At 40.5% G+C, this 25,159-nt stretch overlaps 1 protein-coding gene across 1 annotated transcript in view; it reads right to left on the bottom strand.

The window, feature by feature from the left end:
* Positions 1–3,313: 3,313 nt before the first annotated feature.
* The window catches only part of FAM107A (family with sequence similarity 107 member A), a 33,457-nt gene continuing 11,611 nt past the window's right edge, over positions 3,314–25,159 (bottom strand). The window contains exons 2-4 of the mRNA XM_007427411.3: positions 17,099–17,273; positions 7,682–7,838; positions 3,314–5,135 (exon numbers count right to left, since the gene is read on the bottom strand). Of these exons, the coding sequence (XP_007427473.1) occupies positions 5,028–5,135; positions 7,682–7,838; positions 17,099–17,273 (440 nt within the window). The 3' untranslated portion in view covers positions 3,314–5,027. The remainder of the gene's footprint in view (positions 5,136–7,681; positions 7,839–17,098; positions 17,274–25,159) is intronic.

Genomic DNA, 25,159 nt, shown 5'->3' with positions numbered 1-25,159 from the left:
TAGTTACTAACTCTTGCACTGCATAGAAGGCATCCATTCTCTATTTAACCACTTAGAAACACTGGATGCCATGTCAGACTATGGCCTGGTTCAGATAACACTTTATGCCATGGTTTACTTTGATTGTGGTATATGGCCTAAGCCTCAATGGCTGGGCCTATATAAAACCACCATGGGATGAGGTATCATCAATATGCAGGTGTTACCCAGCTATACATCTCCATCCCAGGTGATTTGAGTGATGCTGCGGCTACCCTTTCGCAGTGCCTGGAGGGTGTGGGGGTCTGGATGGGGAACAACAGGCTTCAGCTGAACCCTGGTAAGACAGAATGGCTATGGGTTGGGGGCTCCTCTGTATCCAGAGGTTTACCATCTTTGGTTCTGGATGGAGTCGCACTACCCCAGACAGACCTGGTGCGTAACCTGGGGGCCCTCCTGGACTCACAACTTCTGCCCGAAGAGCAAGCGGCAATCGTAGCCAGGAGAGCCTTTGCTCAACTACATGTTGTACACCAGTTACACCCTTTCTGGATCAGGAGATCCTCCAGCCAGTCACTCAGGCCCTAGTCATCTCCCGTATAGACTGTTGCAATGCACTCTACATGGGGCTACCCTTGAAAAGTATCTGGAAGCTCCAGCTGGTTCAAAACGCAGCTGTGCAGGCAATTTTAGGTGCCCCAAAGATGGCACATGTTACACCTTTGCTGCGTGAGTTGCATTGGGTCCCAGTTTGCTTCTGGGTCCAATTCAAGGTGTTGGTTATTACCTCTAAAGCCCTACATGGCATGGGACTGGGTTACCTGAGAGACTGTCTCTCCCCTATTATACCCACCTGTCCCACCCAGTCAGGCAGGGAGGGTATGCTGCAGACTCCATCGATGAAAGAATGTCGACTGGTGGGGTCCAGAAAGAGAGCCTTCTCTGCCATGGCCCCTGCCCTATGGAATACTCTGCCCCCAGAGGTGAGGCAGGCTCCAACTCTCTTGTCCTTCCAGAAAGCAGTCAAGACCTGGCTATGCCAACTGGCATGGGGTACAAAAAGGGGCAACCAACCCTGGGGGTGGCTAGCACCTTGAAGATGCTGCCATATCTTACTGATCATCAACATCTTGGAAGATATTATTTGTGTATGTGTTTGGTTTTTATTCTATTTTTATCGTATTTTATATTGTTTTTATTGTATTTTAATTAATATTTATTGTTGTTTTATTGTGAACCGCCCAGAGTCAGTTTTTTTGTGAGATGGGCAGTATCTAAATTTGAAATATAAATAAATAAATAAATAAATAAATAATGCTAAGCTATAAATCATGATTTTCAAACCACAGTGGTGGGTTCACACAACAAACTAAGGCAAAAACAAGGAAAACAAACCATGGCTCAGTGTAATGTGTGAACCTAGTCCATCCAGCAGAGCAGGAGAAGAGCAGGAGCAGGCAACTATGGCTTACATGCAGCCCCTAGCCTAATTTCTATAGCCCCCTGAGCCCTCAACTATAGCATGGAAATTTAGTGAGAGTTTGCTTTTATGGTGTACTTATGTGAGAATGAAATATGTGTGTTAAACTGCTTCAAAGTTTACCATAATCTCCCAGCTCCTGGCCCCAACTAAAGAGAAAAAGGCTGAAATAATCTGCTCAAGGAGTCATTTTGACCCAGCCTCTTACTCTGTGGGCCCAGACATAAATATCCTCTTGAGAATGCAGATATGAGCTTAGCAGAAGATTCAGGCATGTGGCTTGGTCAGAGAAATGACTTGATTGTAGATGCCTTGCCTCAAAGAGATGGAAAGTTGGACTTTCCATATAGAAAGAGGAAGCTCTGCTAATGAGCCTTTATGGAAGCAATGCCCTAAAGAATGCAAAGCTCATGTTACTTCCTTCCCCCCCAAAATTCCAAAATGCTAAACTAGACGTGGCAGTGGGAAAGTTGGTGCATCTGTATCATATTTCCAAGCACTCCTGCTTACATACTGAATTCATTAAGACAGGATCTAATAGCCCAATATGTATGGCTCATCCAGACAGCCAGGTTAATATACTTTCCTCCAGTTATTTAAGAAATACTGTTTTTTTTTCTCCCCTTTGTCCTGGAAATGGTTTTGGACCCACGCTGCCTTTTTTTTCCTTCTGGACAGGTCACTAAACATGACAGAAGTATCACCACCATGAGGATCAGCCTCCACTGCTGCTCCCAGTGCATCAACAGGGCAATGCATCCTCATATTTTCTGATGAAAGTGTAGCATGGATTGAACATTGCAGATCAGGGTTGCAAGACAGAAGAATACCTGTGGCAAACAGAGCACGTTTTTGAGACATACGATCACAGTGCTCAATCCGTGGTAGCAGTGAATAGTCCAGAGATCCTGGAGAACATCTCTCAGTCTAAACAGATAAGCTTATGCAAGTCTTACTACATCTCTACATTGTGCTAAGCTAAAATCAAAGACCACATTATGGCTCAGTGTGATTTGCAGAGCTATCATATTTGCAAAAATCCAAAGGATCACTAGACAGCAGCAGAGAGATACAGAAAACACCAGCCTTTGTTGTCTTCTAATGGCTTTTGTAGTCCAGATATGGTAGCCCTAGCAAGCTAAAAATGTATTCATTGTGTTCGGCAGAGTATTTGCTGAGTGAATAACCCAGCCAATTGTGGTTTATTCAATATATCATGTGTAAGCAAACCATGTATGAACCCATTCACTAGGTAAAGGCTGTCTTACGCATCCAGAGAATAGCTTCAAGACAAGTAGGAGAGGCAAACCTAAAGCCAGCTTACTGTATAAACAGTAAGCAACCACTCAGCTTCAAGGCCACCAGATCTGAAATGCCCTAGAGCAGAAGGAATCTACAGCATCATTCTGACACAGGGCCACATGCTGTTTCATACAGCTTCATTGTAATATCCACTCAAGATCCTTGTCTAACTCTGCCATGTCATGTTTGTGAGGCTTTAGCCAAATTCAAGCCTAGCAACTCTGCTTTGTCATCTTGGAAATCCAGGGATTTCTTCTTCTTGTTACATTCTGCTTATTTTCTTCTCTCTGGCTCTCATCTCCCAATAGTCCCATTTGCAAATGGTGCTCCAACATAACCCTTCCAATCTTGAGATTGGGTTCCCAGATTTCTTGGCATAATGTTACAATCCCAACACATCTACCTGCCTCTTAGAAGCAGCATGGAAGGCATGAGGTTCATGAAAAGAAAAACAGCCTCTTGATCCCTCCAAAGGGGTAGCTTTAGAAGTTCATAAATCTGACAACTTTATTACTACTTTTAAAAAGTAAAATTAGTTTATTTGGTTGTTGCCTGCTTTAATTCACAGAATATAGACTCCACAAAATATACAATTGCTCTTTATTAATAAGCTCCCCCCTCAAAAAAAATCTGTGGTTACAATTAAGTCATATGAGTTCTAGATGATAATATGAATTATGTATTACTTTGGCCTGTCCCTCCCAGTGGAACAGCCATCTGCATCTCAGAGGGCCCTCCCTACCAGAAAAGCTGACCATAATCTGTCATATAAATTGTGAAACTAAAAGCTATTGTGGCTTTTGGTTATGTTTATCTTCACTCCAAGATTAAGTGAATGACAAAGAATCTTGTGATATTTTAAGAAATCTTTAAAATAAGCCTCTTGTTTTTTGCTGTAAAAAACTAACACAGCTATCCTGAAAACCAACAGGGAGTGGTGCTCCATTGGATAGACATGTTGGCTACTCCTGACTTCACCTCCAGAAAACAGAGTTGAAGAGAGGTTGGCCACTCACCCTTTTTGCCTTGCTGTTGTCATATATTTAAAAAAAAATAATTTCAAACAGCCTATACTATAATAAGCATCTTTATAGTAAGCATCTTGTTCACAGGATTTTAGAAACAGGAAAGGGCTCCAGGAAGGAGTAGACCTCATCTGGCTATAATCTACAAATAATCTTCAATTTGATTAGATTTTTTAAAAAAAGAATCTTACTTTAATGTGTTATATTTGTTCAAAAGTCAGAAGACACTACATCTGGCATTGTTCCTTGACCTTCTCCCCAGAATTCTTTGCTGTTTCCCTCACTAATCCTTTTTTGTGGATTTGTCAGTCGCTTTTTTGAAACATACATGTAGATCTATGTTTTCTGTGTTTTTACCCAGATAATTCAGAGGACTGCACCTTCTGCAGCTCGTAAAGATCCTTTCCAGAAAGTACATTACCTTATTTCTGCCTCTCATTCTGGAGACCAGAACCAGATGCTGAAAGACTTGTGGACTCTCCCACTATTTGGAAATAACTCAATATCCTTTTGTCATAGTAAACTTGACTATACGACTGTCATGGATGCTGATTTGTGACAAGGATCTTGAACATCATTTTATGACAGAAGCCAGCACAGGGCTGCTATGTCCCAGTAATGAAGAAACACATACCTATTTGCTGGATATTGTTGCTTGGATACAGCACCCACGGTGCCCGTATAGGCAGATGTGCTCTAAATCTTAGCTAGCACTTCCCCTATTGATCATCACTTCCCTTTTTACCATCTTTTTTAGTTTTCTAACTTGCTCCCTCAAGCGTTAATTTAGCTAAACTGAAGATTTCAAAACCAGCAACGGAATTGCTCTGCTCTATAACAGCTTGAAGTCCCAAATATTTAGCTATCTCTTTCTCTACAGACAGCATCTCCCATTCCATGCGTGCACTGGTCCTGCTGAACCTCAAAGGATTTGCCAAGGGTTAGTGATGGGAAAGAGCGCCAGCATTATCCCAGTACTTGAAAGGAAGGCTAGATCTCTATTACCTCCCTTACCTTTTTCTCATCTGAGGATTCTTGTGAAAAAAAGCCACAATGTTTAGATGTTCTTTTTTTCCCAGATGTGAAAATGCCCCAATCAATTTTTTTACTGGAGCAAGCATTAATGTACAATAAGTAGCCCCAAAGACATAACTTTGAATGTCCACTGTTTACCAAAATGTCAGCATGTAGGTATTCAAAGCAGATGATCTTAATCTATTTTGATCTTAGTTGATGCCTTGCTATACAATTTTCTCTGCCCCAGTTAGTGTAGATGTTCTCCTCAGATTTTCTTTGACTTTAATAAATTCTGGTGCATTCTCTTCTTGCTTCTCGTCTTCCCTTTCCAGCTGATAAAATAAAGGCAGAAGAAATAAATAGGTAAATAGTAGATATTTTTGTAGATTTTGTTAATCCTAACAACTTCTATTAGTTACAGGAAATGGCAGACCAGACAGAACTTTTAAGGGAAATTTACAGGCGATGTGAAATGTCACTTAGTGAGGATACAAACAACTCGCCTTAAGTGTCACCATCTGTATCCAGCCACTGAACCAAACATGTTTTATGCTATTCACAATTTAGAATCTAAAGGGTTAGTTGAATTCTCAACCCTGTTATTAGGCAACTAATAGCTTAGAGCAGTGTTTCTCAACCTTGGCAGCTTTCAGATGTGTGGATTTCAACTCCCAGAATTCAAGGCTGGCTAGGGAATTCTGGGAGTTGAAGTTCACACATCTGAAAGCTGCCAAGGCTGAGAAACCCTGGCTTCGAGTCATTCATCAGCTTTCATTTTCAGTTCAATCAGTGCCATAAGGTCATTTCCATTTTCTTGGTACAGCAACTGCTGGAAAGTGGAAATCAGAGTTCAAAATTTGTCTCTAATTGTGCCCAGTAATAAGGATTCAGAAGTAAAGAATCCTCATGCAATTGTGCATGTTTAAATCTCTTTCTGAAGTTTAAAAAAAAAATCAATTATTTCCTAATATTTATCCTTTTTCCTCCAGAGAGCTACAAAATTAACCCTTAGCTGGGTTTGTTGCATTGGAAAATGTTGCTTCTTTTTTCCCGCTCTTCTCAGCAATCCCACCTAGAGCTCCTAGTCAAAGGTATGCTCCATCCTCTTACCTGCACAGAAATCAGTATTCATCTAACTTAAATATAAACAAAATGTTAAATATTTTGCTTTAGAAAAAGGTTACAAATTATTGTAAATAATAAAAATAAGGATAGAGGGGAGAGAACCTCATTATGGAGGCATCAGTCCATGATGCAAAGTAGAGTTACAGTTTGGTTGTGTTTTATGACATATTAAGCAGGAATGGTCTTGTGTGTTATGCAACCCCAGAATGGCCACTATTGTTGATTAACAGAAACTGGAATTTGATGCCTGGCCTGTTTAAGGCCAAAGAGAACATCAGACAAAGAATTTAGTATGTGGAAACTCAAAGATGCAGGAGCTTAATTTCATGCTGTTTGGCAATTAGGAATCAAAAGAGAAACTTTATTCCAGCATATTATCTCTCTAGTTTTATAGTCCCCAAGTTCCAAAGAGCCTTTCCTTTGGCCTGTTTGGATGCTTTGCCCTCTAACATAATGAAGTGGAGACTTACACAAGTCCCTGATGCCCAAATCCTCTCTCCGTATCAAATGGAAATGATTGAAATTGTAGATCACGGGCTGCTGCACTGCCTGGTTTAAATAGGTATCATTTTTTCATTACTCCCTTTTAACAATTTTCCATGGTAGATCAGATAAATTTTATGTTGCTACTCTCCATTCAGACTCTAATGCAGGTTCTAATAGTAATGTTGACCAAAGCCCTCACTCAAAGTTGTCAATTTTGTGTTCGGCTGATAGTTTTAGCAGAAAGATGGTTAAATTTACACAACCAATTGTGGAGAAAGGGTGGGCTGCTTATAATGTAAGGATGGAGTGCTACATTTATATTTTATCCTTCTGGGACACCTGCAAGGTTGGTAGTTGAGGGCACTCCTACCTTAGTGAGCAGTTTTAGTCAGTTATCATGGGGGGCAGTGCCCCAAACCTTAGGAACACCAGTGTGGAACGCCTCAGGGTTTGGTGCTCTCTGGCATGTTATTTTAGCATCTATTTGAAATTACCAGAGGAGGTCATTTAGTGCTTTGGGATGAGCTGTCCTCAAGATAGTCATGACACTGTTATATATCATCACTCTGGGCTAAGCCAGAAATGCTATGAAAGTCCTGTAGGCTGTGAGGATCTGGCTGGGGCAAAACAAGCTCAAATTAAATCTTTCCAAGATGGAGTTGCTTGTCATTAATCAACATCAGGGAAATCTAATTATGTTGACCCTGGAAGTAACTGTGGATGGGGTCATGATTCCCTCAAAGCTTGGGGCTTGCTCAGGGCTCTTGGCTCCTGTTTAAACAGCAGGTAGAAGCCATGGCTATGGGAACCCTTGCCCAGCTTCAGCTGTTGTGCCAGTTACAGCTCTATCTGGACCAAGATGCTCTGGCATAAGTCACAGTTTGATCTCCATTCATCTGGAATACTGCAACTGGACTACATAGGGCTGCCTTTGGAAACAACCTGGAAGGTACAGCTGGTACAAATGTGGCAGCTAGACTTCTGGCAGGACAGTGTCATAAACTTAGAATAACACAGATTCTGAAGTCACTGCACTGGTTATCAGTAGGTTTTTGGGTCCAATTTGAAATGCTGGTTATCACCTTATACTCTAGTGAGTCAGGGAGGGGAATGTCTTAATACTGTCTCTGTTCCCAAGACTTAGGGAATGCTGTAGTCCTTTTGGCTTACAGAATGGTTTCTGACTGTTGGCTTCAAGGCCACCTCCCTGGCTCTCTACACTACTGAACAAATCTCTGTGTCTTTTAGAACACACAATTATTTCTACCTGATCAAGCTTTTGTTGCCTCTTCAAGAGCTCTTGTTCAAATGGAGATTTTAATTTCTTTGCCTCTTCTTCTTCTTTCTTCTGTCTCATCAGCTGATTTCGTCGACGATGCTCCAGGACCCTTTGTAGTTCTGGTTTGCTCTCAACTCCCAATCCTCTACAAAGGTAGGGTAGACAGTGATAGATGGAGACTGAATTTTAATGCCAAAAAGATAAATACTGGAGTAAAATAACCTAACGGGGCAATCATATGTATGTCTGCCCCCCCCAAATAATTTCCACCAAGTTCCTAGGTAAGTTTCTATCCCCACGTCCACCCCAGTCCTGCCATGTTGCGTCATTGTGGTGGGGAGATGTTCCATGGAGGGATAAGCAAAACACAATAGGAGTATATGCCAAGAGTGTATACTTCTGGTAGAGTCACTCAAGGTGTAAAGGTCACCCCAGCTGCCCAGCTAAAATAAGCAGATGCTGGAGGTGGATGATCATTTTAGTGACAACCATAAAGGCATCATTTCATACTGCCTAGGAGAAGGCATGGCAAACCATTCCTGTGTTTACCAAGAAAACCAAATGGATAGACAAAATACAGTGATTGTTGATATAGGCCCCTCAGGTTGGGAGGCACTCACATGCTACTGAAGAAGAGTTGAGGATCTTTCAGAGTACTAATGGTGTTTATGACATGGTTAGCTAAAAGCTTCCCAGATGTCTAGTTGCTAATCTAACCATGCAGGAAAAAAAAAATCTGAAGCTGCAGAAATAGAATTATGGTGGGAACATGGAACATAAGGAGCATGAACATGGGGAAGCTCAATACTCTGACTGCATCCTCTGTCTTGGTGTTATGTTCTATGTCACCCAGTAGCAGGTCTAACTGTTTTTGATGATACTCCAGACAAAAAGTGAAAAAAGGAAATGAGTGGAAAGACATAAAGAATGAAATATAAAGAAGACCAAACAAATGACAACAGATACAGCAACTAGCCTCAGAATTGACAACGATGATATTAAAGTGGTGGATAGCTTCTTCCTTTAAGATCAACTATCATCAGTACTCAAGAAATACGCCACAGACTAACACTTGTAGAGTAGCTATGAAGGCCTTGGAAATACTGGGATGTGTCTATACCTACATAGATCATAATCATACAAGGTATTCCCTGTGACATTCCATGGAAGCAAAAGTTGGACTTTGCAGAAGTAGGACAGAAAGAATGTTGTTGCTTTTGAACAGTGACTCTTTTCCAGCCTCTTGAGAATGTCAAGAGTCTTGGATGTTCTTGGATAGCCAAGAAAACAATCAAAAGGATCACAAAACAAATCAATCCAGAGTTCTCATTTGAAATCAAATGATGATATATTATGCAAAGACCCAACTCCCTTGAGATGTTCATTATGTTGTGAAAAGTGGAAGGAAACTGGAGAAAAGAATGACCAGCAGCAAGATGGATGACTTGATTACAACAGCAATGAATGCACTATTGAAGGTCTGAATAGGCCAAGTTGAGGACAGGTCATTCTGGAGAAAGTTTATCTATGTGGTTGCTAAGAACTTACAGCAGAGCCCAACATGGAAGTTGAGGTGCCATGGAACTCCCAGGAAAGCAAACATCAGAATGTGCAGAGTCAAAGGACACAAATAAAAAAGTGCTAAGATAAAAGAATGAACTTCTGGAGAACACAAAGTCTAGTCAGAATGCTTTGTCAAAAGAGCATTTCTCTTCATCTTCCTAAAACTCTATTTCATTTCCTCTTTTTTCCATCCACCTATTACTGATAGTGGAACAGAAGAAATCCGAAACCTTGAATTACCAAATGTCCCCAGAGTCCCCCCCCCCCATTTAAGCTTGATAATTAGTTGCAAAGAACAGCTTCATCAAAATGGGTTTCAGAGCACTGGAGGACAATGTGAATGTAAATTAATTTGCTACTTTTATTAAACATTTTCTCCTTAAAAGCTAAACAAACTAAAATATGAAACTAAACACAGATGAATACAAATGCGTTGTGGCCCACCAATTTCATTAAAATACAGAATTAGTAATACTGCCTGATGCAATGTTGATAATGAAGGGATTGTTCTCACCCCCTTTTTTCCTTAAAGCATATTAAATCTTTTATGAATTCCCACACTGTGCACCAGGGATTTTCAAACTTCAGGCAGCAGAAGCTTTAAAAAAATTCCTGGAACTTCTGAACAAGAGGCAAAACAAGAGAAAAATGGCAATAAAATGAAACTTGTCCTAACTGCCACTAAATGCTGCTAAAAGGACCAATTAGGAATCACTGCCCGGAGGGCTGCTTCTGCCCTCTTCACCTGAAGCCTTCTGTCTGACCTTGCTTGGGGACAGGGGGAGAAGACTGGACTGGGGCAGGATGACTTTGCAGAAAGCAGAGCAAAATAAGGACCACAATTTTTTTTCCCACACGTGAAGCATTTTCCTAGGTAAGGATCATGGTCATCATTTTCACCCTTTCAGCTGTACCTCAGAAAAACCACCATTGATGCCCCTGGCTGTGTTCAAGTGATTATTTTCCCCCTTAGTCTTTCATGGGACCCCATCAAGTTCCCATGGTACCCTAGGGTTCCACAGAAGGGAGTATGAAGAATCCTGCTTTAGACCATTTTGAATCAGATCAAAACAATGGACAAGGCAAGCTTGCCTTGGGAAAATGGATCAAGCAAGGACACACAGTTGCATTCCATTGAGAGACAACAGGAACAACTGAGGCTTCACAAAACACATTTTGAAAGGCTTCGGAAAACAGGAAGTGGGAGATGTTTTGCTCATGATGAAAACTCATCATGGTTCTAGCCTTCTAACTAGCAAAAACCAGCCCATCTAGCGTGATGCAAAGAAACCTTCAGTTTGCTGCCTACCAGGGTCACAACATCATTTGTGAATTAGCCTTTGATGAGTCAAATGTTTTACTTCTCCACCTTACTGTCTTAGGAATGCCGTCAAACTTCTCCTTGGATGCTGACCTGGTTATGCTGTCTGGTCTATGGTTCAGACTGTCTAAACCACTTGGACTGTCTTTTGATCCTGTTACATTAAACTATGGATCCCTGCAAACGACTACGTTGAAGCAGTACTGCACATACCATAAACACATATGCAATTTCCAAAACCACAATCCATGCTTAACAAATGGCTATCATCTTCTGATTAAATTGTTACTAATCTGTTTTAAAGTTCAGGACAACTGCTTTACGTTAGCTGTAATCTTAATTGCATTATTTGTTTTTACACTGTAGGTTGCCTAAAATTTCATGTAAAGAATGGCATATAGGCATTTCAAATAAAGAGATATTTTGAAATAAGGTTGCCAACGGTCTGAGCTCCCATCACCCTGTCAAAGAGCAGAAACTTGGCAGGGAAAAATTTCCTTGTTTCCATTTCATCAGGCAGGCAAATGCATAATCTGCTGAATGTTTGTGTATAAATATAACCTGCAGTGCAGTGAAGCCCAGAAAGGAAAAAGAATTCAGGTTTCACAAAGTATATGATTAATCATGTTTCTTAGGATTAATTAAAAGGAAAAAAAACCAACAGAAAAAAAGTTCTCTTTTGTTCCCTTTTTCCAGCAGAGGGAGTAATTTAACCAACAATCTTAAATTTGAATTTAGCATAAGAACCTCTGGTATGGTTTTCCTCACAGAAGAGCTCAACCTGTCGCTATTTGCTAGAAGAGCTCACCCTTACATTCAGCACTAGAAAGGCTAAATGGCCTTTCTCATTGTTGGCTTTAGTCATATGGATCAGACGAAAAAGTTGGTCTTCTTAAATGGTTTCAATATTCTGAGGGTCAATCTTGCTATTGGTCAACAGCGACATACCTCTTTGTGCTATGTGGGACATATCACTATCAACTACTGGGTTGACTCTCTTCTATGTTCTCAAGCTCATTGCTTGCTGATTTGATAGATTGCAAAGAAGGGAATCTTCTTGTAATTCCATTGTCGACAGGTCACATATTCTTTTCAACCTCTTTTAGACAGATCTAGGCATGTGCAGGACACATTTCTGAAGTCCCACTCCTAATCCTCCAAATCACAATGTCCCTTCAACATACGGGGAGCGGTAACCAATTGTAGCTGAATTTTCTGACAACATCATCCTATTATCCTCAAAGGCTTGCTTGTGGGTTGCAACCTGCAGAGAGCCTGGTGGAACTGACTAGAACAAGAACTTTCTGTGGAGCACCTGCTTTATGGAGTTCTTTCCCTGCAAAGTGCAAACTAGTCCCTTCCTGGTCAAATTCAAGAAGAGACTAAAGGCTCAGTATCACATTCAAGCCTTCCTTTCTTAGGATTTTTGTCTTTTAACCCAGATGTTTTACGTTTCGTATTGTGGCATGGTTTTGTGTACTGAGCTAATTTATGGATTTGATACTGCAAAGTTAAAGATATTGTTGAATTTTACTGAAGCTCTTTTTGATTTATTCTGTTAACCACCTCAGGCTGGCTAGCCAAAAGTGAATGGCTTATAAATATGGCAAATAAATAAATAAATGGAGGAGTTCTGATATTAAAAGACCATGTTAGAGGACTGGAGAAGAGCCACATGGCCAACCCACAAGCTATTAAACCTGATGATTCTAAATGTGTGCATTTACATTTAGTCAGGATGAGAAAGGATTTTGAACACAGGCCAGCATATCCATGTGGGATATAAGGACTTATTTCTTATAGCTATATCAGTCTCTGCCTTCAGGCATCCCTTAAAACCTCTCTATTTCCTCCTGAGTTTTACTGATCATACAGTTGTAGAGCTGGAAGTGACCACAAGGATCATCTAGCTGAACCCTCTGCAATAAACCATTCATGAGCGATGGCAGTCCAGCACCTTTTTTAAAACCCTCCAGAGATGGAGAACCTATAACCTCCACAGGTAGATTGTTTGACTGATATATAGTACAGATCTTACATCAGGAAGTTCTTCCTTACATTCAACCAAAATCTAAGAAGCTGAAACTTATCCACATTATTTCTGGCCCTAGTTTTTGTGGCCCTGGAGAATAGTTCTTGACCATCTTCCCTGTAGCTTCCTTTCACGTAGCTGACCACAGCTATCATGTCTCCCCTAAGACTTCTTTTCTTTAGGCTGAACATCCCAAATTCCTTCAGCCTGCCTTCACAGTGCATGATGTGCTCCATAAACTAATTGTTAATTCCCAAGGTTTTTATCTAGATTTTGGTACTTTTATGCTTGTGTTTCAAAATCCTGTAAGCTTCCTTTTGAGTAGCCTTTTCTTGGAGAGGCAGAAAATATTAATAATAGTTTAGTTATTAAGTACAACTCTTATTAAGAAGATGCAGATCAGCAGCCCTTCTTTTAATGTCAGGATGAATTTTGAGATTTTTTTTTTTTTAAATCGAACTCCTACCACATCAGCCTTCTTTATTAGGTCTGAATGACTCACTCCATATCCGATCTGTCTTCCTTTTGCAAAGGAAATTTGCGTTTCATGAAACAAATAATGCTAGCGGATATGGCTGAGAAGCTCACAGGATATTGGCCAGATCCTCTCCCTCTTTTTATCTAGATAGCTCTTGATGAGTTTGTCATCTGCCTTTCATCTACAGATACATGCACCTTTCTGTGGGCTTTGGGAAATCTCAGATCATCTTTGGTGTGTTTTTGATACTGCAGGCAACCAAAAGAGGATGAATTGTGAGGGGGCTTCTCCTCCAGGATCAACAGAACTAGGAAAATACTTGTTCTATCAGTATGCTCTTTAATGTTTTTTTTAAAAAAGTTCTTCAAAGTTTTATGTGGAGTAGACAACATCAGCACAGATATCTGGTTCACACAAAAATTGGCATCTGTATCTTATATTGTAACAAATGGCTGTGTTTGCACACCAAAAAACTTTCCATGATTAGCTGAATTATGCTTTTTTCAATCCAATTTTCAAGGTACACACAACACAGTGAATCATAAACTAACCTCGCACATCACTCTAGGCTAAAATGTAGCTGGCAAGTTTGTGGATCAATGTGACACACAAAAAACCAGCATACGTCTACTCAACTGCCTTTTCTGCAGTCTATTAATGATACAAGAGCCTTGTCTTTTATAACTGGCTTGGGAACAAAAGTAAAAATACGCATGTATTAAAAACAATGACATGCTCCTAGCTTTGCTGGCAGCAGATGGTATACAAATTTGATAAATACAGAAATAAATTTACATACATTTTTCCCTTGATCTTTTTTTCCACCACAGTTTCTAGAGTGCAAGAGACAAGCTGTTTTTAAGCCTGAGCAATGGCTGGTTTTCTACAGTATGTAGTAATTCTCAAGTCTTGAGGCTGCAACTGCAAAATGGTGGATGTGTTTGAAACAGGGTTTGATTGTATCTCATTCACAATATGCTTGTACTGATATGCTACGTGAGGGCTGGTCACCAGCTTCCATTTTACAGAAGGCAAATTGGTGAGACTGAATGACATCACATTTATTCAAGATAAAGGCAGAACTCTGAGAGTCAAAACATAAAAGTGAATAGGAAGATCATTCCCTAATCAATTTCCCTAGAAATATCCTGCACTGCAGGTACTCAAACACAACACAGAACACAGCCAATAAAGGTAACCTGTTTTGCAAACTTGTTTTATCTGCCAAGATTTTCTGTATCTCATTGATTGATTGATTATGTGCCATCAGGTTAGTATTAACTCTTAGAGACCATGTAGACAGATTTTCTGCAGGACAATCTATCACCAATATGATCCTTCAGGTCTTCCAAAAGTACTATAATTGAGTCCATCCACTTTGCTGCTGGTTGTCTTCTTTGAAGTATGAGAATCTGAGCCTGGTCACTTGAGCCTCAAGTGAGAATTCTGAATTGACTTGTTCTATGATCCATTGGGTTGATTTCTTTTGGCTCCCCATGGTATTCTCAGGGTTCTTCTCCAGCACCAAAGTTTAAAAGTGTCTATATTCTATCCTACTTCTTCAAAGTCCAACATTCCCTTCCATAGAGCGTCACAGAGAAAACCATATCTGATATCTGTAGTGTCTAAATATCTTTTCAAAAGTCTTCATGGCTATTCTACCAAGTGCTAGTCTGTAGTGTATTTCTTGAATGCTGGTTCCTTTATTGTTGATAGTTGATCTTAAAAGGCAGGTGCTATCCACCCCTTGAATATCTTCATGCCAGTTCTAAGACTGTTTGTAGTATCTGTTTGTCATTAGCTTGGTCTACTTTATATTTTATTAATTAATTAATTTATTATTTCAATTTATATAGCCACCCACCTCAAATATATGACTCTGGGTGCTCACGGCAATTAAAAACAATACAAAAGCAGAGATATAAAAACAGTATGAAACAATATTAAAAAAAACCATATAAAAAACCATATGACATAGTCCATAGCCAAGATATATCCATCAACAATAAACAACACAGTCACTATACAGACTCTACCACACGCCCGCATCCCCACGCCTGATGGCAAAACCAAGTCTTGAGGGCCTTATGGAAAGCCAGTAGGGTTGAGGCCAATCTGATCTCTGAGGGGGATGATGTTCCAAAGGGTGGGGGCCACAGCAGAAAAGGCTCTCTTCCTGGGCCCCACCAGATGGCACTCCCGAGCAGACGGGGCCCAGAGCATGCCTCTTCTGCTGGACCTAATGGGATCGGTAGATGTAATTGGGGAAAGACAGTCCCTCAAATAACCTGGTTCCATTTTAGTCCAATTTTTTCATTGTGCTTGACTTGCATTACTAGACTTGCATATGATCTGCGTTTTCAGCTATCAGAGTAGCGTCATCAGCACTGTGCAGGTTACTGATGTTTCTCCCTTCAGTTTTAAAAGCATGTTCATCCTTTTCTAGTCCAGTTTCCCTCAATATATATAGTACATATAGACTCAATAAATAAGGGAAGACCGTAAAGCCTTGTCTCACTCCTTCGGCAACCTGGAGCCTGTTTCGCCATGTTCTGTCTCTACTGTGGCTTCCTGATCTATGTATAGATTTTGCATGACGACAACGAGATCCCATTTGTCCCATTTGTCTAGGCTCATTCTGCAGCTTGACATGATTGATGCAATAGAAGGCCTTTCCATAATCAATAAAGCACATACTGATTTCCTTTCAGTATTCTTTGGCTTTCTGTATCTCACTCCAGACCTGCTAGTAATAACTGCGGGGGTAAGGGAGGAATAAAAGACATTACAAATACTGAAGGAGATGTTCAAGGGTGCTTAAGTGACTACAGCTAGAAACCTTGATAGTGGAAAATGAAGCCCTGGTTGAGATTAATGCTGCTTAACATCCAGCTCAGAAGGTTTGGGACTTCCACTGGGTTGAAGATGGCAGCAGCTTTTGCAGAAGAGGTCAAAGGTCACACTCTGCAAGGCTTAAAGCACCCATTTAACTTCCCTCCAAAACTTCAAAAAATGACATTTTGACCAGATCCACGTTGGGTTACACACTTCTCCTGTGGCTGTTGAAGGGATGTTGGAAGGCCAGAGGAGCCTCCAGACCGCTCTTTTACACCTCTTTCTAGACAAACATGCTCTGTTTTTCCACTTGCTTCTTCTTCCCTCTTTTTGCTTGGAGTATCATCAGAAACAATTGCGTTCGTAGACCTGCTTCTGGGTGACATTACGCACAACTCCAAGATGGAGGACATAACCAAAGTTCCACTCCTTTGTTCATACATCATCATCACAAACACATACAAAGTGGCAGGGTTTGATTGTGCCATCATGCCCACCAATCTTGGTTTTTTGGCCCCCTTCTGTGGATGCTCCTGCGTAGGGATGTACCCTGCTAAGAAACTTTCCAAGTATATCTAAATATGCTTAACTTCAAATTCAAGACACTGAGCCCATTCGATGTCAGTGTGAATTGTTGATATCCCATCATTTAAGAACATGTGGAAGAATTTGGATCTCTTCTCCACTTCTGTTGACTAGATACACAACACTGGGATAAGGTTTTATAGGTTAATTGATAAATGTTAGAGGATGGTGAAAGAGGCGGGCTGAAATCATCATCATCAACAACAACAATATAACCCCCTGCCTATCATGGTACAGTAGAAATAGGTATCATTATAAACCAGTGAAAATGTAGGATGTAAGTGATAATAAACCCTGACTCATACAAGAGGGCTGGTAATATAAATCTATGTGTTCTACACACCACGAGGGTGGAGAAATAAAGTTGCTGGGAATCAGGTGGCATACAAGTTTAATGATAGATAGACAGACAGACAGACAGACAGACAGATAGAGTTGGGCTCCCAAGCATGACGACAAAATGTGTTTGTGACAACACAGGGGAAGCTTCATCCTGTCACACTTACATCATGATGTCACAGCACAGATAATACAATCCCGCCCCCCACCCCCCCCACCCCCGGAAGCCTATGGCTCCAACCCTCTGCTCACCTTTTGTGATTCATAAGCAGCTCCCTGTGAAGTTCTTGGTGGCTTTTCGAGGCTCTTACAGGATTGAGCAGCTTTTTAGGTTTTATAAGATCAGGGTTTCCATCAAGATAATCAGGATGCGTCATGATATTCCCAATATCAGGCCGCTCTGTTTGTATTTCTGAATACATAGATGCTGGGGGGAGGGAGAGACATCAGACAATGCATTATAGTTATTAAAGGAAAATTCTCAGAAATCAGGCAGATATCAAATCCAGAGCCCTCAGATTTTAGAATCACAGTTTTATCTGGGCAGTTCCTATCCCTAAACAAAGTTACTAATTTACATTAGAAGTCTTACAAGACATTCTGATTTTGCATTATTTAGTCCTGGAAGACTAATTCATAAAATATCATTTGAACCCCTGGGCTTTGGATGAATACAGATGTGTATAGTGACATTGTGCATTTCTACTAGAGTTTGGGTGAAGCAATCAAATTGGTTTCTCTCAGTTTCTAATTTTTGCTAATATTTTATTCTGATTTCTTTCTCACACCTAAGCTTCCTTATGTAGTCAGAAATGCGTGACTTTTGAATGATAATGCTTTACTTTGCACATAGGTTCAAAAATACAAATTTGGATTTGTTTCCTTTCAAATGTATGCTAAACAAATTTCTCCCCATCCATTGGTCATTGCTACTAAGCATGTGGACCACATCTACCTGTACTAGCCTACTGGCAAATGTCTTCTTGAGCTTGGAGGCAAATCCTGATTAGCCTAGGTTCATTATGCACAAAAGTCTGTATGCTCATCAAGAGCGACACCAGTTTTCTACAACCTGATGTCCTCTTGATAAATTGGAACGACATGACCAATGGTTGGCATGCTTGGTTATTTATTTTTTATTCTTATACATGAGATTCATATCATAAGGTTTAAACCTCATCTTTCCTCCAACAGTGTATACATAAATTGAACAAACAACAGAGAAAGGGAGTGCTAGTAAAAAAAATGTTTTGACCTGACGCATGTTGGAAAATGGATTCCTTTTTCAAGAGCCCATCTGGAATGTCCCTGATCAAGTTCACAGCCCTCAAAACATTTTCACTGGCACTTGGGCTTCCTCTTCCTCTTCACTGCCTGCTCTCCTTTTTCACTGGCCTCCTTTTGTGTTTCCTGTAACAACACCCGTGTGGGGTGCAACAGACTGCAAGACAGGAACTCAGCCATTCTACGGCTGAGAGTGGAGCTGAATCTGAGTCCCTCTGGACTTAATCTAAAAGCTTGAATTGTCCATCACCTGGCTTGCATCCTGAAGGGACCATGCTGGAAAAATGTACTTCAGGTGGACCACAGTTATCTGGTTGTTATGGCCATGGTATGACTGGGAGGCATTCAACAGACAAGACGTGGCTTATAGGTGAGACACCCCCCCCAAAAAAATATTCAAGGTGTTTATTTGAACACCTATCTAGAATGCAGGAAGCATTTGATTCCCTTCCATGCTGCTCTTCTCTTTCCCCCTCCCTGACTGCTGGATTTGTTCTGCTTTTTACCAAACATCATCAAAGTCCAACAGAAAGCTGAAAGGAAGCAGGGCATGTTAAGTAAATTACAGAAAATCAGAAAACATTCTGGATTTTTTGGGGGGAGGGGTAAAAGGAGAAAGTGACAGAATTCCCAGCACTGCCACAGTTTCCCCTTGCACACTACAGTGATGGGTCTCTGAAGGCTATGGAAAAGACCCAAGCAAAGCTGATCACAATGGATTACATCACTATAATTGGGGTGAAAAGTTCAGTGCTACAATTAAGCACCGCAGGAGAAATAACAGGTCTTGTGACTCCTTTCACCAAATATTGGTGGGCTTTATTGCCATCATTTTTGTCCAACGAAATTGCAACAAGGGGCATTGCCCGCTTATCTCACGCCCAGCTTTCCTTTCAAGAAAGATTTTCCAGTTAGGGTTTGAAATGATGCAGATGATTTGTGTAACTTGGAAAGCTCAAAATTTGGGAGTCCACAAACTATAGGGATGGGTAGCTGAGACTAACACAAGCCCTGGAGAGTTACAGCCCTAAGACGGAAGAAAATGTTGCATCAAATCTCTTTTGCTGCCCTTCACTTAAAACCTGGGAATAGCATTGGATTCCCAAGTTTTAGAATGATTTAAACCAGGATTTTGTCTAGTAAAAACAAGCTGATTAATAAAATACAGGAAATAGAGTAGCTTTTCTGTGTGTTACCAATTCAAGATTTAGAAATGTTTGCATAAGGAACGTGTTTATTTACTTCTTCAGGCAGACGGTGATTTTCAAGATGTTGCAATACCTGACATTTCAAAGACCATGAATTTGGGACACAGGAGTGGGAGAAGAGGTTTGCAAGGATAATATGGAGAAGACAAGATTCATTATGGTAATATGTTTATCTAATACCCAGGCCCATATCAATAGAAAAGTGAACAAAAGTAAAACTGAATACTATTTATAATATTAAATGAAATGATCATTGCAGGTCTTTGGTAAGTGGCATAACAAATCACTGTTCATAGCAAAAGCAGTTGATCAAATGCTGTCTACCTCAACCTGGTACCCTGCAGAGGCCTTGGATCTGCATGGGAGGGTGCCACATTGGCGACAGATTGCACATTGTATTCACTTTCCAACAATTGAAAAATGCTATTCAGCCACGCATGTCATCTTGATGAGAAAAGGGTGAGATCCATTTCTTGGATCAGACATATAACAAATTGATACAGATGGCCAAATGCCCAACAGGTGAGCTCTCGCAGCCTGAAATAACATCAATCTCATTTCTGGGCAATTGTGGTCATTGCTCCACAATTTCTCCAAGAAAAAAAAGGATTCAGATACAGACCAATAGTAGAAAAACATCTGTGGGTTCTCCCTCAAATATTAAGTGGACAGCAGGTGAATTGATACCGTTAGGGAACACCTGTAACACAGTGACAGAGCCCACTGTTTGCCCATGAAAGAATACACAATACTTTAATGGCCAAGTATAAAATATATACAAGGAATTTATCTTCGGTGAAAAAACAAACAGCAAGAGCAACAGTGCATTTGGATAACAGCAAAAAGGAGGAATAAGCAGTAACGCTACACAGTAAAATAACACTACTGCCATGGACCAACATCTGTTCATTTTCAAAAGGAGAAGCCACTGTCCAGCACATAACATATCATGTAGTGTTTAACAAAGCAATGGCGTGAGGGAAAAAACTGTTCCGGTGTCTAGATGTTTTAACATACGGTGCTCTATAGCGCCATCCTGAAGGAAGAAGTTGAAACAGTTTATATCCAGGATGTGAAGAGTCTGCAGATATCTTCTCCGCCCTCCTTTTGACCCTCACAGCATACAGTTCTTCTATAGAAGGCAGGCGGGTTGCAATTATCCTTTCTGCAGACTTAACTATCTGTTGAAGTCTGAGTCTGTCCTGTTTGGTTGCAGAATCAAACCAGACAGTTATAGAGGAACGGATAACAGACTCAATGATTCCCCTGTAAAACTGTACCAAGAGCTCCTGAGATAATTTAAACTTCCTAAGTTGACGCAGGAAGAACATCCTTTGTTGTGCCTTTTTAATGATGGCTGTAATGTTAAGCATCCATTTCAGGCCTTGGGAAATTATAGAACCCAGCAACTTGAAGGACTCTACCACTGATACTGGGCTGTCGAGTATGGTAAGGGGAGGGGTATTAGAGGGGTTCTTCCTAAAATCCACAGTCATCTCCACAGTTTTAAGTGTATTCAGTTCCAAGTTATTATAACCACACCACAAGACCAGTTGTTGAACCTCCCGTCTGTATGCTGACTCATCTCCATTTCGAATTAGACTAATGACAGTTTAGTCGTCAGTATCTCAACTTTGAAATATTTTTGCTGAAATCCTAGAGAGCTACTGCCAACAACATAAATCAGCATAAATAGCTGAACCAGATCAGCCAATGACTCCTTATGTTACCACAGGTCTTTTCTTGTGCAACCTACATTAGATGATCTTCCTGAACCTGGAATCTGTTTCTTCTTTCCCAATTTCAAAACATTTATCCCAGCCTTTCTGCAAAGTATCGCCTTCCTATACATAACCCTCATTTTATCTTCATCTCCACCCTGCAAGGTAGATTGGGTTGAGATCCAGGGAGCCTCATGCTGGAGATTTGTACCCTCTGTGCTTAATCTGATGTTATGATCAGTATCCCATGCTGTGTCTCTCTTTCACAAAAGTGCCTTTGCCGAAGAAAACTGCCTTTCTGTTAATGCACTGTTTGTCCTCGAATTATATAAGTCCTATGGTTGTTTCAGACCAGATACTGCTATTGATGGAAACAGTTTTCAATAGGGATTCTGATATGCTCTCTCTCTGTGCAACGTTATGTCCCTCTTTCTAAACTTGAGATAAAAAGCAAAGGGACAGAGCCGAAGAATGTTTTAGTGTTCCTTTGTTGCTTTGGATAAGTAAGAATTTCCATTAGGATCTTTTCATGTGAAATGAGAGATACAATTTCCAGTCACTTTGGCAGGAGAAAGAAGGAATAATTCTGGTAGTCATGGCTTCAGACTACTCTTCATGTAACCTTTTTGTTCCTCAAAAAAAAGAAGTAATTTTTGCAAAGAGGGGCTGAGTGGATTTGTTACCTGCCCAAAATCCTTAAAATCCTATGGCAAAAGTGCACAAGAGAAATCCAGGGCTGGCATTTGTAGCTCCTTCGCTTCTTGGTCAGCTCAGTAAAATCAGAGCTTGCTAATCTGAAGCCAAATGAAACTATTTTTATATTAATTGTACAGATGTCTCATCTTTCACCTCTGGAGGGTATCACTGGGGTCCAGCCAGGGAACCTGGTAGCAAGGCCAGGTGTAGGCTTCCTGGTATTCAGAGACAGATTTTTGTGGGCTTTGCTATCCAAACAGTGATGGGAACAGAAATCCAGCCAGCCATTTTAGAAGGAATCAAGTAACCCAAGAACCCAGATGAGGCCCTCACATCTTACTTTCCTCAGCATCCTGAGCAATTTACCTGGGAAAGAAATGACTAAGCAACCCTGCCTAATTTTCTTGATCTGGAACCTGACAATCTTATACCACTTCACTTGTCTCTGCCATTCAGGATCCTTGTCCTGCTCTGGATCTCAATTGCCAGTCTTTTTTGGCTATACCATTTGCCTCCTATCTTGATGGATTTTGACACCCACCAGCTGCTCATTCCCACGTGTGCAGGTGAGAGTTCTGGATGGACATGTGTTATTCTGCAGGCATTTTTAATGTGATGGGATGAGACCTATCCCCAACAGATCTACATTCCCAGCTTTTGTCAAATATTTTGGGTATTGAGCAATAAAGCCTATAGGGTACGTTTAGCTGAATGAGGAATATTATTAAAACAGGGATCCTGATTAGGGATGGTTTGTAAGCTTGTTAATTTAACTACATTGATGACCCCACTATAAATGGGGCACTGAGCCTGGATTAAAAGACAACAGAATCTCGATGCTGAGATTCCTTGAATGATTTCCTGGAAGACTGACTGGATCACTGAAAGCTGATGTACTGAGCTGACTGAAATATGTACACCTATGAAAAGTTGAGCAAGTTCTCAACAAATATTTACTCTGGAATTAATGAGAAGGTGGGGCATCACAGCCTTTTGTTGGCTTACACATGTTCAGTCCCAAAGTTCATGCATCTCACCATTCTCTTTAAAAATGAAAGGACCAATTTCTCAAGAGCAGCACATTAAAACAAGGAGGCCCTCCAGCTTTCACTGGTTAGAAATTTGGTTGAAGATTCAGAGATCAACCTTTTGAACCTGATATCTCACAGCACGTGCCCTTAATCCTAACACGAGTTTTCTCCAAACATTCTGTGAGGGGTAGAAGAAAAGAACATGCACTGGAAATCATTTATGGTGTGTTTGGGCTATTTGGGAATGTTTAAACTCCTAAGTGATAGGCAAAAGACAGACAGACAGACACGAAGCCCGTTAAAAGATCAACCATCTCTGCTAGAAAACATGTTCTAAGAAGGTGATTGACAGAAATAAGGTCTGGGGATGCATATTAACCTGAATGAGTTTAAACTTCTAGGACCAGTTGAAATGTATCCCAGAATACCTAAGGAACTTGTTGATGGAATGGATGAATTTTATCATACAGGAATCCTGTTGGCTGGAAGAGATCAGATTGATGCCTGGGAAGTTTCTACAGTTTCTACAGAAAGTTCTACACAATTGGGACTGGTGACTTGGTTGTTAAGTGAAACAGTCACTAAGTGAAAATCACATGATTGTGACTGTGCTTATGATTTTACTTCAGCTTTCTTTTGCTTTACAGCGTCAGAAGGATATGACCCAAAACAGCCGGATGAGTCCAAATGGTGGAGAAGGTTTCTGGAACTTGACTCATGAGGAAGCCAGGTAAAAGGGCAAATCTTATAGCCCTTTTCCCTCACTCTCCTGTTCTTTGGAATGCTCACCCCGATGCTGGGATAATTAGCAAAAAGAGAATTGATGTTTGTACTTACATTCATTGGAGAGGAAGGGATTACAAGAGAGTAAGCAGGAACACAGTGGGAAATACACATCAAAAGGAATATACCAGCATCCCCTGTTTGCCTAGCCCACTTGCCAGGTGCTTAGAGGGCAAACAAAAGCCTTTACTCTGAAACTGATTAGGGTCTTGTCAATTTCAGGCAGCAGCTGCCAAGCACCCAGCTTCTAATCAACTAATTAAGATCACAGAGCTGAGCTTGTCAGGCTGTGGAGAAAAGCAGCTCAAGAAGAGACAGCTTCTTTAGGCAACCTCTCCGCTTTGCCAGGAGTCAAAATAGGGGGAAAAAACGGGTCATGCACAGAACAGCCCCTACTAACTGACGATAATAGTGAACATGTGACTGAGAGAGAGATGTTGCAAAGGTTGTAAATGCGGGCATTGGTTGCAAAGTTACTTTTTCATCACCGTTAACTGTGAATGGTCACTGTTTGAGGCAGTCGCTAACCAAGAACTACCTGTAATGCAAATCATAAGTACCTTCACCTATAAGCACTTTTAAAACCATGATACTACCAGAGGTTAGCATGCATTTGTCAACAGTATCTTTTGCCAGACTAACCTCATCTCATATTTTGATCAAGATGCTTAATGCTGATATAATGCATCTTGACTTCAGCAAAGTATTTAATGAAGTACCCCATGACATTTGGATTACCAGGCTAATTGGCTATGGATGCATGGCATGACAATTAAGTGGCTATATTGCTGGCTGAAAATTGTACTCAGAAATATTCATCAACTGGAGGGAGGTACTGAGAAGGGTCCATTGATTTCAGTTTTGGACCCTGGATTCTTCAAAAATTGTGTTCATAACTTGGAGGAAGAGATGGAAGGAGTGCTTATGAAATGTGCAAATGACATAAAATGTGGTGGGATAGCTAATATACTAGAAAACAGAAATAAAATTCAGAATCATCTTGTTAAGTTAGGGATATGGACTGAGAATAACAGAGTTCAGTTCTACAGAAATGATTGCAAAGTTCTTCACTTAGGAAAAAAAGGTGAAATACGTAAGTATAAGAATGGTGAAACCATGCTTGATAATAATGCTTGTGAAAAGAGTCTCAGAATAGTACGAACTGAATACAGGTAGTCCCCAGTTTAAGAACGAGTTCCGTTCCCAAGGTCTGTCCTTAAGTCAAATTTGTACGTAAGCCGGAACAGTATTAGGGTATAATACTGTATGAGTAGTATTGTGTAATTAACTTGAACCATTGTGTATTTAACTCAAATCACTGTGTACTTAACTTGAATTTTGCTACAATAGGCTCCATTCTTAACTATGGGGACCTAATCTGTAACCTGGGTGTTCTTAATCTGTATGAATCAGCAATATGATGCAAAAAAAAGCAAACAAGGAAAAAGATGTTCAGGACCTGTTCTCTCTCATTCCAGAGAACGTGGCACAGAGTCATGGATTTAAGTTACAGGAAGACAGATTCCACATGAAGGTTTGAAAAAAAAAATCCTTTCTAACACTAAAAACAGTTTGATAGTGGAATAACTG

Source organism: Python bivittatus, unplaced genomic scaffold (genome assembly GCF_059951505.1).
Source record: "Python bivittatus isolate LINGU-HERP-01145 unplaced genomic scaffold, Pbiv_v1 ctg000080_np1212, whole genome shotgun sequence".
NCBI classification, from domain to species: domain Eukaryota; kingdom Metazoa; phylum Chordata; class Lepidosauria; order Squamata; family Pythonidae; genus Python; species Python bivittatus.
Note: the sequence above shows the minus strand (reverse complement) of the source record. Positions and strands in the feature narration are given on the sequence as shown.